The sequence below is a fragment of the Rattus rattus genome, chromosome 5 (assembly GCF_011064425.1).
Source record: "Rattus rattus isolate New Zealand chromosome 5, Rrattus_CSIRO_v1, whole genome shotgun sequence".
In the NCBI taxonomy this organism is placed as follows: Eukaryota; Metazoa; Chordata; class Mammalia; order Rodentia; family Muridae; genus Rattus; species Rattus rattus.
Window position 1 is genome coordinate 6,131,486 of NC_046158.1, and position 12,610 is coordinate 6,144,095.

The 12,610-nt window shown below is 36.1% G+C and overlaps 1 protein-coding gene across 1 annotated transcript in view; it reads right to left on the reverse strand.

The window, feature by feature from the left end:
- The window catches only part of Nbeal1 (neurobeachin like 1), a 106,732-nt gene that overhangs the window by 21,337 nt on the left and 72,785 nt on the right, over positions 1 to 12,610 (reverse strand). The window contains exons 23-28 of the mRNA XM_032901807.1: positions 10,693 to 10,849; positions 9,364 to 9,522; positions 7,390 to 7,549; positions 6,115 to 6,203; positions 3,359 to 3,919; positions 2,347 to 2,522 (exon numbers count right to left, since the gene is read on the reverse strand). Of these exons, the coding sequence (XP_032757698.1) occupies positions 2,347 to 2,522; positions 3,359 to 3,919; positions 6,115 to 6,203; positions 7,390 to 7,549; positions 9,364 to 9,522; positions 10,693 to 10,849 (1,302 nt within the window). The remainder of the gene's footprint in view (positions 1 to 2,346; positions 2,523 to 3,358; positions 3,920 to 6,114; positions 6,204 to 7,389; positions 7,550 to 9,363; positions 9,523 to 10,692; positions 10,850 to 12,610) is intronic.

The following is a 12,610-nucleotide window of genomic DNA, read 5'->3' on the forward strand; positions in this document are numbered from 1 at the left end:
GGATCTCATCAACTGAGAACCCCCGAGTTTGATAGCACTAAAAATCAACCTCCCATTCATCAAGCAGTATGTATACTTGATACCCTCAACTAATTCCCTCCAGGAGGTTAGACTCGAAAGGTCTTGAAAGCATTCAGACAGGTCATCAGTCAGTACAGATCCATGGGTTGTGGTTGCTTCACATATTCACATTCTCAGCACACTTAGGAGCTACATCCAGCCAGAGCATTAGTCACACTGGAAGGTGCTCTCTGGGTACTCAGGAGAATAATGCAATCTGCCTAGCCATGGACTGCAAAGAAAACTATCCAGCAGAGCTTCCTGGTACACAAAGAAGGGAAACTGCCATAATGAAGACAGATTTGTTATGCAGACCACACTAGTCCAAACTAGTATACAAGTACGAACTCAGCCAACAATATAACCATAGCAAAATCAGGGGTGCAGAGTTTCAAAGCACCCATGCCCATGCAATTACCTGGGAGCCTCCAATTTTTAAGGATGCAAAAAGAATCCATTTCAACATGTCAGCCTTTATCTTAAAAAACTATTTTACTCTCTTGATTTGTCCCTTGACAAATATTTGTACTTTATTATGTTTTAAATGGGTGCGTTTATACTTTACTTCCACTGTGTACTCATCTAATTGTTTCTGTTCATTATTGCTGCTGCTATTATAATTGGAAGTACTATACAGATGGATGACTGGGGAGACAGCTCAGGCAGTAAGGTGCTCTGTCTGCCATGTAAGCATGAGGACCTGACTTCAACTCCCAGCATCCACATAAAACACAGAACATGGTGGAAGATGACTACAATGTCAATGCTGGAAAGGTAGAGACTGGAATCTCTGGGGCTTATTGACAAGTTAGCCAAGCATAACTGGAGGGCCCCAGAAGCCCAAGAGATGCTGTTGTAAAAATTAGGTAGACAACTCCAGAGGAACTTCCAAAGCCATATGCATAATGTGCACAAATACTTGCACACATGCCTCTGTGTGTGTGTGTATTCGTACCAAAACAAATAGAAAGGGAGAATCATGAATTGAGAATAAGCTCAATGGGATACTTCAAATATTAATAAAGGAAAAAATGACTAAACTACAGTGTTCAAGAACTCTACACATGATTAAAAAAGCAAACCTAAGAATCCACTGGGAAGAAGCTCAGATAAGCATGTAAGGCAAAGAAAATCTACTCAATTAAATTCTAGCAGAAAACATCCCAAATCTTAAAAACAAAAACAAAAGCACCAGAGTCCAAACAGGAGAGGATTTAGAGCCTCAACTAGATAAGATCAATAAACAACCTCTCTATGGCACATTATATTCAAGAAGGAAAAACTTCAAAACAAAGAAACAGTATTAAAAGCTGTATGGGAAAAATGTCAACTCATCTACAAACGTAGAAAGTTTCAAACAAGAGGTCAGACCTTTTGTCAGTAACACTAAAAGCCAGTAATATTTCTTTAGTGAATAAAACACAAAATACTCAATAAAAATGTCGCAAACTACACCTCTCATGTTGAATAAAAAAATCAAGTGAAAATGGTCAAAGACTTTAATTGAAGACCTGATGGTTTGAAAATCATACAGGAAAATACAAGCTATAGGTACAAACTTCCTACAGAGACTTCAACAGCACAAGAAATAATACCAAGAAACCAAGAATTGATGAATGGATAAACATGAAATTAAATTCTTAAAAGCAAAAGGAAAAAGAAATCACTATGGTGAAGAGAAAGTCTATGGAATAAGAAAAAAAAATCTTTGTCAACAGAAATCAGACAGGATCAATATCTCAGATATATAAAAAACTGTAAAAATTAAACCCATGCCTCCAAAAGCTATTTAGTAAGAAATGACTTAATAAACTGATAGTTCTCCAAAGAATACAATCAATAAATATTAATAAAAAAGTGTTCACCACCCTTAACCACGAGGGAAACACAAAGTGCAACTGGCTTAGAGTCCATCTCCATTCTAGTCAGTGACACTCCAGTCGGGAGAGCCAACAGTGGTGAGAGGAGCCTTCCTGAAGTGCTGTTGAGAATGGGAGCTACTGGAATGGAAATCAGTACAGAGCGCTCTCAAATCCTAAAAGGAGAACTCGCATGACCATCTGCACCACTCTGCTTCCACCTAAGCTCAAATTTAACCTCCTGACACTGGCGTTTGCTTTGTTCTTCTTTCTACATTCTACCAAAATGGTAAAACCTAGGAAGAAAAGAGAGTAAACTGTTCTTTCCCTCTCTTCTACTGTATACTGAACTAAGTGTTCACTATTTCATTTTAGACTCCCACTCATTCGAAGAAGGGGGCTGGAAAAAAAATGACTGAGTGCTTACGTTAGTTTTACTTCATCTGAGGGTCGAATCAGCTCACTTGATATTCCTGGTTTAGTTAGCGCTGAAAAGACCTGTCCTCTTTCAATCCAAGTGTCTTCATCAGACTTTTCTAGTCCTTTACACAGGACATAATTCAAAATATTTGTAAGCAGCTGAAAAAGTTCTTCTTCACATCTCTACAAAAAGCATTAAACAATACTAAATTATTCACTGAAGGAAATGTTAAAATAAATTACAGAGCCATCTACATATACTTAGTGTTTATGTAAGACACTTTTAAACATTTAAAAAAATTTTGTTTTTAATTATGTGTGGATATATGTGTCTGCGTGTGGGATGTGCACATGAGTATAGCTGCCCAAACAGGCCAGAATTGTCAGATTGCCTGAAGTGAGAGTTACACATCATTGTGAGCTGCCTGGTATGGGTTCTGGAAATGGAACTCAGGTCTTCTGAAAAGCAGAAAGTACTCTTAACTTTTACCCCTCCTGCCCCCTTTTAACATGTCCTTATTGACTGGAGACACAACATATGTAAGATGCTGGTTCTGTTCTCAAGTCAGTGATGCTGGGCTGGAGAGACTGTTCCATGGTTAACAGCATTTACTGCTCTTGCAAAAGGTTCTATTCCCAGCACCCAAATAATGGATCACAAGCATCCATAATTTGGGTTCTAGGACATCCAATGCCCTTTTTTGACCAACACGGGAACCAGACACATACATGGCATACATACATACATGTAAGCAAAATATTCATGCACACAATATAAAATAACCTAACATGTGTAAGCTAGTATGCTCATTCCCTACTGCCACACATATACAAATAAAAAAAAAAACCATACCAAACCAAACAAAAAGATATTTACAAGTGACAATCGCCTTTATAAATTTTAGATCACAAGACTTAGAATATGAATGGAAAATATTAGTAACAGCTTACATAATGCAAAGGACTTAAGTATAAAACTAGCATGTTAACATTTTATTTGGAAAGATAAGCAAATTTACCTCTTGGCTTTCAAGAAAAGAGAAGTCATCACTAAAGCCCATTTCATTTGTGATGGTTCTGTCTTTGTCAGACTGCACAGAAAATGACTTAGTAGACTCAACTGGAGATGGGGTGCTAGGTGAGCTGTCTGGCATTTGACTTCCACTATCGCTCAGTTCACTTGCATCAATTCCACTGAGATCCAAGCTCAGATGCGAAGTGTTACTATGCCAGAATTCTTCTTGATTCTCTGACCTGAAAGATAATTCTCCTTCAGAGCTATCTTCTTGAAATAACGGTGTGTTTGAATTCAAGGACTGACTATCTTCCAAGCTCCAATGGTCTGAAGATATGTCAGCTAATGTCATTTTTTCATCATCAAGTTTTTCAAAGGTCCTCTTAACATCTTCAGTTGACATATTTTTATTTTCTTTCACTGAAATTGTCTTCCCATGTTTGTTAAGAGAATTTACATTTTCAAAATTTGCTTTTAAGAAAAGTCTAACAAAGGTGTCTTGCCAACCTACTTGCTGTGATATCTGGTATGCCGCATCTGGTTGGGACTGCAAAATCTGTAATATCTATAAAGAGAATACAAAACAAAAAAGTACAACAAAAAGTGCAAAATTCATCAAAAGCATACAGTTTTTTTAATGACAAGGTCTCTAATTACTTTAATAACAAAGTAATTTAATAAGAAACAATATGAAGGTATACTTTAGGCTTCTGTTCTGTGCATGGTATATGTGAATGTGTGTGCAGATGAACACACATGTACATGGAGGCCAGAGAGGGACACTGAGTGTATGATTCTATCACTCTCCAACTCATCCCCTTCAAGTAGGCTCTCTCACTGAATCTGGAGCTAGGGTAATGGCCAGACCCTCAGCTGCCTTATGTCTCTAGCTTCTAAAATGTTGTGGTTGCAGGCATACATGGGAACACACAGCTTTTAACATGGGTGCTGGGGATTTGAACTCAGTTCCTCCTGCTGTGCAAGCACTCTTACCCACTGATCCATTTTATCATTCAGGAGTATGTTCTTAACTAGCATTATAGTATTTGGAACTATTTGATATTGTGGTTCTACCTAATCTGATATTATTCTTGCACAGAGTAAAGATGTACTAAAACATGTGCTAAAAGAACACAAAAACTAAAATCATTCTCAAAAACCATGCTAGATGTGAATTTGTTGAGATAAAATATTAGTAAGATGCATAATTGTTGAGATAAAATATTAGACAGTATGCATAAAATATAGTAACATGATCATTATCTTAATCAAAAAGTTCTCATGAGCTTATTACATCTGTTCAGCAAGATTATTGGGTAACTGACATGTGCCAGGTATAACACTTGGAGAGTATTATACCCAGGGCACACAAGTATGGAGCCCAAGTACTCTAAAGAGAATGCTTTCTACTTCCAATTTTTTTTTTCAAGTCAAGTTAATGACTACTTTTAGAAAAATATTTTTTAGTAAGTCTGTATTAACAAAGAAATAGATAAATCAACTTTAATTCAAAAAATTAATTCCAGTAAGATGCATGCTGTTATTTAGTTTAAGTACATTGAAGAATAAATGGTCACATTACAATATGTAAGAATTCTTCCTATACGAGTTTCTTCTTTGAAATAAAAAGTAAGTTCTTAGCTGGGTAGTAGTGGGAAATGATATTAATCCAGCACTGGGGAGGCAGAGGCAGGTGGATTTCTGTGAGTTTGAGGACAGCCTGGTCTACAAAGTGAGTTTCGGGACAACCAGGGCTACACAGAGAAACCTTGTCTTGAAAAAAAACAACAAAAACCAACAACAAAACAGTTTTTAGAAACAGTCAGAAATTTGGTTAATATTTTTAAGATATTTTAATCACAAAGCAAGTAAATTTCTATATATTTGACTATATCATTGCCTGTTTTCTGATGAGAATTCCAATGACAAGTGTTATAGCAGGGATGAGTGACTGCACACAGAAAAGAATCAATTTATATGATCTAGTCAAATCACTGCGATTCAGTGTGGAAATGTAATCTGCTGATTATTTTGAAGGATAAGATGCAAAAATCTGTCAAAACGTGAAGTGTAAATGAACGCTTTGATGCAACAACTCTATTTATATCCTAGAGACGTGTTACCACACATAAGTAAAGATACGCACAAGATGTTAATAAAAACATGGAAAGACAAGAACCTGAACTGTCTATCAATAAGGAACCACGTAATACTACACAGAATAATACAGAATAAGAAGATATAGTCAGATACGATGAGGTGGCTTAGTGGTAGAGTAGTCAAAGGTTACCAGCACAGGAGAGAAAAACGTCATGATCACAATGAGGCATACAGCCTGACCCTCTCTTCTCAAGGTTAAATGTAGACTGAAGACAAAGCATAGGAACGTTTATAAACAAAGTTTAGAAAATTATTTCCACAAACAAAACAAAACAAAAACTGACATACAGATTTCTTATAATCACATATTTAATTCTTTTCTAAAATAAATGCTTTATTGTTTACGTATATTTAATTTAAGTTTGTTGTACTATATAGCCTGGCTTCCAGCTTATGATCCTTTTGCCTGGGCTTCCCACATGTTGTTAACTACAGGTATGTACCACCATATCCAACTGAAACTGCTTAAAAAATAGTAAAATAGTAACTATTATGAAACAAGCAAACAAACAGCTTACGTCTGCCACATACTACTCAATGAAAGGCACTGTCATAGTTGGAGGATGTTATTATAAAAATAGATCTTGAAAGTTTACCAACCTTTCTACAGAGGGTCACTCTGACATTCACATGTGCTTTGTGACAGATATATACTATAGATAACAGATCTTTGAAATTAATAACAGGATCTACGATAAAGAAGAAGTTAAAAATTAAACTTCATGGATATCCAAAATAAGAATTCTATAATTGTATAAATGGTGAAATAATTATTCACTTTCCAAAAGAGAACTATAGCTATATTCAAATTTCCCTCCAAAACTTCAGGTGCTAATACTCCAATTAAGCCTAAATAACTTGTCTCTCTTTGATTGCCTGAGTATATTGTCTATACTGCAGGAATATAATGCTATTATCTTTTTATATACCTATTTTGAATTATCAATGAGACTTGATAAACTACTTAGCAAACCACGCAAGCAAGATAAAGAACTTAATTCCGCCACCTAGACAGGGTGTCTGCCATAAATTCTAGTTTATGGCTAAGTTTATAAAAAATGTATTACACAAAACTAGAAGAAAATATGTCTCAAATTAGTTTTTATTTTATCTTTAAAAAATTTAAGTACTTTAAAAATTTTAAGCTCTTTCTATACATGTTTTATTTAATGCCCCTCTCTTATTTAGAAAGCCTGTCATTAACTTGGCTACTTTACTCAGTAGGCATTTACTTTAAAGCTATGTCTGGAAAGACAAAAAACCAACTACAGAAATATATTATCTGAGAAACACCTTGAAAGATCAAGTAACAAATAATTTACAAAGTAACCTAAGGTTGGGGATTTAGCTCAGTGGTAGAGCCCTGGGTTCAGTCCCCAGCTCCGAAAAAAAGAAAAAAGAAAAAAAAAAAAAAAAAAGATACTTACACAAAAAGTAACCTAAATGAGGAGATATAAAAAAAAAAAAACCTTCCAGAGAAAACCAATTTCTTTAATTTTGAAATATATTCTTTCTTATTGAAAATATTTTTTCTATTTTAGATTTTCAATTATTTTATTTTACATGTATGTATGTATGTATATATGTATGTATGTATTCACTTCACATTCCTCTTGGTGCCCTTTCTCCCATTCATCCCTCGCTACAATCCTCCCCATCCCCATCCCCTTCTCCTCTGAGGGAGTAGGGCCTCTCTGGGTGCCCCCCTCCCCCGACCCTGGAACATTAAATCTCGGTGCATCCTTTCCCACTGAGTCCAGACACGACAGCCCAGCTAAAAGAACATCCCACAGACAGGAAACAGCTTTTGGGATAGCCTCCACTCCAGGAAAACCAATTTCTTAAACACATCATTGTTATTAGTCCCAGTCTTACCTGTATTAATGATTTGGTTAACAAAGTTTTTAATAAGAGATGTGTTAACTGGTACTTCATTAAGGAGGAGTCCAATTCCTGAATAGCCAACTTCTCTAAGACGGATACGTTGTTTACTACGTTCATAAACATTTGTGCATTTTAACATCTGTTCCATGACCTGGTCACAAAAAGTATTAGTCTTTTCAATGCAGAGAAATATCGGATTTTGGAGAATTAACAGTAAATTGTACTGAAATGTATTTGTATTTGTGTGAATAATGTTTAAATCTCTAAATATGGCAAAAGAAAGAGTAGTGCATACAGCTAGCAGGCATGAAGAACACGTTCATGTATCAAGATGTTACTATTATTATTATATAATTATCAAATTTCTTTTGAGACAAGAGCTCTATGTATATTCCTGGCTGGCCTAGAATTCGCCATGTAGACCAGGCTTGCCTGACTTCCACTGCTGGGATGTAAGGTATGTGCCATCACACACAGCCTAAAACATTCTTTTTTTTTTTGGTTCCTTTTTTTCGGAGCTGGGGACCGAACCCAGGGCCTTGTGCCTCCTAGGCAAGCGCTCTACCACTGAGCTAAATCCCCAACCCCCAGCCTAAAACATTCTTAACTCATTTATATAATAGTAACCAATTTTCAAGAACAGAAAATATTTGTGAAACAACCCAAATAATAAATTCATATCTACATATTGGGGGACAGGCTGATCTTGTAGCCACATTATTTTCAGGAGTAAAAGCAGTGTTATCCAAGAGGTTTAACATTATATATATATGTATATATATATATATATATATATGTATATATATATATACACATATATATGTAATAAAATGATAATATGTCAGAATATCATAAACAATCCTTAAGAAGTATTTTAAAAGAAATACTCCCTCTCCATGAATGAACCCTAGTGAGGGCAGATGCTTCTTCTAAGAGCAGCCGCATTGGTAACCAATAGGATATAAGCAACCTCACAAGACAAACCACTTAGACCTTTTATCCCATCTTTGTTTTCTAAAGCTTAGTGATTTCAAACACAGGTGATCAAAACATAACCTGTTAAAAATATGCTTAATAACATAACTCTAACAACAATTTAAAAACAAATGCCAGGAAGAAATAAAGTATACCAAACAGGAGAATTAAGTAAGAGGAAAATGCTTGTAGAAGTGTGCCTGGATCTTCTACTTTTAGATAACAAAAAGCTCAAATGTGTGCTGTTACACAAGGGCCCAGAGTCTAGTTTCCATAGAAAATAAAATACATTCTGTGTATTTTGATAGAACTGTTAGTCTCTCGGCTTCGATTTTATCACCTATAATATAGGAATAATTAGAGCATTTATCTCATAAAACTACTATAAGGACTAAGGAAACTACTACTTGAAGAATGCCTAATGCATGACCTATGGGGTCACCACATCACAGTTGCTATTACTAACTGTTAAGTGTTCTGATGTACCACACAGGTTTATTGTATCGCAAAGAAGAACTGAGAAGTTTTATATTAAGGACAATATGACCAAGTGGTTATAGTCCACTGAGATGATTTATCTGATTATATTAATTTTTATTTGCTATTTTGATGGTTTTGCTTATCTGGGTGCCCCCCATCCCTGCCGCCACCTTTTTGGATGTAATGGTAGATTTGGAGGAAGGACATAAACCCAAGGCATGTATGCTAAGCCAGTACTCTACTACTTAACTATATTCTAATTCTATGATATACGCTTTAAAATTCACAAACATGAAAAATATATAACAAGCTAAAGGAGTATGAAAATATATATACGGGTTGGGATTTAGCTCAGTGGTAGAGCGCTTGCCTAGGGAAGCACAAGGCCCTGGGTTCGGTCCCCAGCTCGGGAAAAAAAAAAAAAAAAAAAAAAAAAAAAAAAGAAAATATATATATAGTGAGCAAATTCATATACTGGAAAATGAAAGATATAAAGATGATTTTTTGTACCTTAAAAATGATTTCTCTTAGTTTGTCAGAGTACTTCTGATTTAACAGCAAGGCATAAAGTATGTCAGCATTTCCTGGTTCAAACATCAGTAAGAAAAGCTGACCTCTAGTTGGGCTGGTTCGTAGAAGACTGAAGAGTATATCCAAAATTCCAAAGAGCTTTTCAAGTTAAACAACACAAAACAAAAAATCATTGATGTATACAGGCAGCACAGGGTGTATGTCTCAATCAGTTATTTAAACTAAATCTGATACACCATGCTTCTTGTCTCTGATCTCTTTTGTATCTTCCATTTCCTTTTGCATAGCCTTCCATGATACATACTCAGTATCTCTGAAACCATTCCTTCATTATTTGCCCATATGAAGAGAGATCTCTTCTATAAAAGTTCTACTCTGGTTACTAAACATGTAAACTCCTCCTGTACTGCCTCACACGTTTATCTCTCTCTTACAATCATACTCTTGTTTCACAGTTATCTGTTAACTTCTCTTAACTGTGTAGATCCATTAGGTTAAAAAAATTCCATTTGCATCCCTTAATACTACTGTATACATATATTTACGTTCTAAAGTTGACGGCAGGTAATACTCACAAAAAAATTATGAAAACAAACTGAAAATCTGCCAGATACAACTACGTAATGGTTTGGATATGAAAGGCTCATGTGCTGAAGGCTTGTTTGGTCACTAGCGGGAGGCACTAATGGGGTGATCAGATCCTAAAGATTCAGATCATAAGGACCTACTTCATCAAGTGACTAATGACTAGTAAGTCATTATTGTATTATAGTGGCTATAATAATGGTGACTAGGTTATAATAATGAGTATAAATTGTAATGGCTATAAATGATGATTATAATGGGCTATACAAAGGTCAAAGGAAAGAGAATACTTACCTTTAGGTATGATTGGGGGAAATAATAAATGGAATCATGTCTCTGTGAACTATTTCCTGTCCCTGGCTCCTTCCTATCCAGCTCCTTTCTGCCTCTTGATTGTCAAAAAGGAGCAGATTTGCTCTACTCTGCTATACTACCAAATGTTCTGACTTATCATGGCTCAGAGGCAAGAAGGGAAAACGACAATAGGATGGAAAACCCTTGAGTCATAAGCCAAAGGAAACCCTTATTCTTTATGACGGTTCATCTCTGGTATTTTGTCACAGCAACTACTTTCCAGATAGAAACTGTAATGTACTTCTTTACCTGTGTAATATTTCGACAGGATCCAAAACAATTCTATTCATTAGACAATTAAGTATCTAACTTTACAAAATGACAAAGTAATTCAACAGTTAAAAGTAAAATTCATCTCGGCTATACTACCTGTTCTTCTTCATTAGTAGCGGCTATATAACCTATGATACTTTGAATTTCTTCATGACTTCCACCTTTACAAAGAAAATACTTAATTAGCCCATACAATGAAGTCCTTATTGTTCGAATATCATCTGGAGATAGCTCATTACATATAGAACTATGCCTGAAAGAGAAAACGAAAGTGTTAAAGTTGAAATAATAATTTAAATTATTTGATAATTTTATATAAGAGAATTCATAATGGTAAAAATAAAGGCTAGTAAGACATGATAAAGGTACTTGTTACTAAGCCTGATTACCTGACTCTGATCCTGGGACTTAGGTGGTATGAGATAACCAAGTCTCACAAGCTGGCCTAACTCCACACACGTGTCATGGCACATAACACCCCCCCACACACACACCAAACACACACATACAAAACACACACATATACAACGCAAAGAAATAAATGTATTTTTTAAAATTAAAAACAAAACCTTTCTAGGAACTTGCCATAAAGTCTATACAGTACCTGCTTTATAAGCATGAGGCCCTGAGTACATTCCCAGGAACCCAGGTAAAAAGCTGGATATGGTAGTACACAGTTGAAGTCCTAAAACTAGGAGGGTGGAAACAGATAGATTCCTGGGGCTTCCTACTATACACCTTAGCCAAAGAGTGAGCCACAGGGCAGGAAGAGTCTGTCTCAAAAAACCAAAGGAGATGGAATCTGAGGGAAAACGAACTTAAGGTTGCTCTCTGGCTTCTCCACACACACATGTGCACAAGCCCCATATAAAAAGAACACACACAATTGGCCTGGGAAACTGACTCACTCCATCAATAAATGCTTGCTATGCAAGCCTAAGTTTCTGAGTTGAGGTCCCCAGAACCCATGTAAAACGCTGAGTGTGGCAACCAGTGCTGGGGAAAGGATGGTAGAAGGTTCTTAGGATTTGTTGGATATCCATCAAGCCAAATAGATGAGCTCCAGGTTTAAGAAGAGCCACTGCCTCAAAAACCAAGATGGGGGACAATTAAGAAGGATACCAGAGGGGCTGGAGAGATAGCTTAGCAGTTAAGAGCACTGACTGCTCTTCCAGAGGTCCTGAGTTCAATTCCCAGTAACCACATGGTGGCTCACAACCATCTATAAATGGGATCCGATGCCTCTTCAGGTTTGTCTGAAGAGAGCAACAGTGTGTGTACACACATTAAAAAAATATATAAATCTTAAAGAAAAAAAGTATTCTAGAGAGGTTAAGGATTTAGCTTAAGTTATAAACTGCTTGCCTAGCACGTACAAGGCCCTACCCAGGTTTAGTCCTCAGTTCCAAGAAAAAGAACACCAGAAGCTGGGTACGGTGTCTACACCTTTAATCATAGCATTCAGCGGAACAGTCTAGGACAACCAGAACTACGCAGAGAAACCCTTTCTCAAAAAAATAAAAATAAAAAAGGGGAGCAGAAACATCAGAAGTTGACCTTGGGCATCCATAGCATGTGCACATATATTCCCTCCACCCCATGAACGCACACACACACACACACACACACACACACACACACACACACACACACACACACACACACACACACACACACACACACTTTTAATATAATTATTACAGTCTGTGGTATCTTTGCTTTCTTTTCTTTTTTCTTTTAAGAAAGGGTCTAACCTTTCATAGGCTGACCTACGACTTACTATGGAGCTGAGAATGACCGAGAGCTTCTGATCCTACTGCCTCTAACACCTAAATGCTGGCATTACATGCTTGCAGTAACACAGGGTGTCTATGAATCTGTTCATTAGGAAAGTACTCTACCAAATGAATAGCATAGTTTGCTTCTTTTACACTAAGGGATATTTTAAGAGTTTCAATGACAAAAATTAAACTACCACAATATTCATTATACAACTATAAAATTATAATAATAA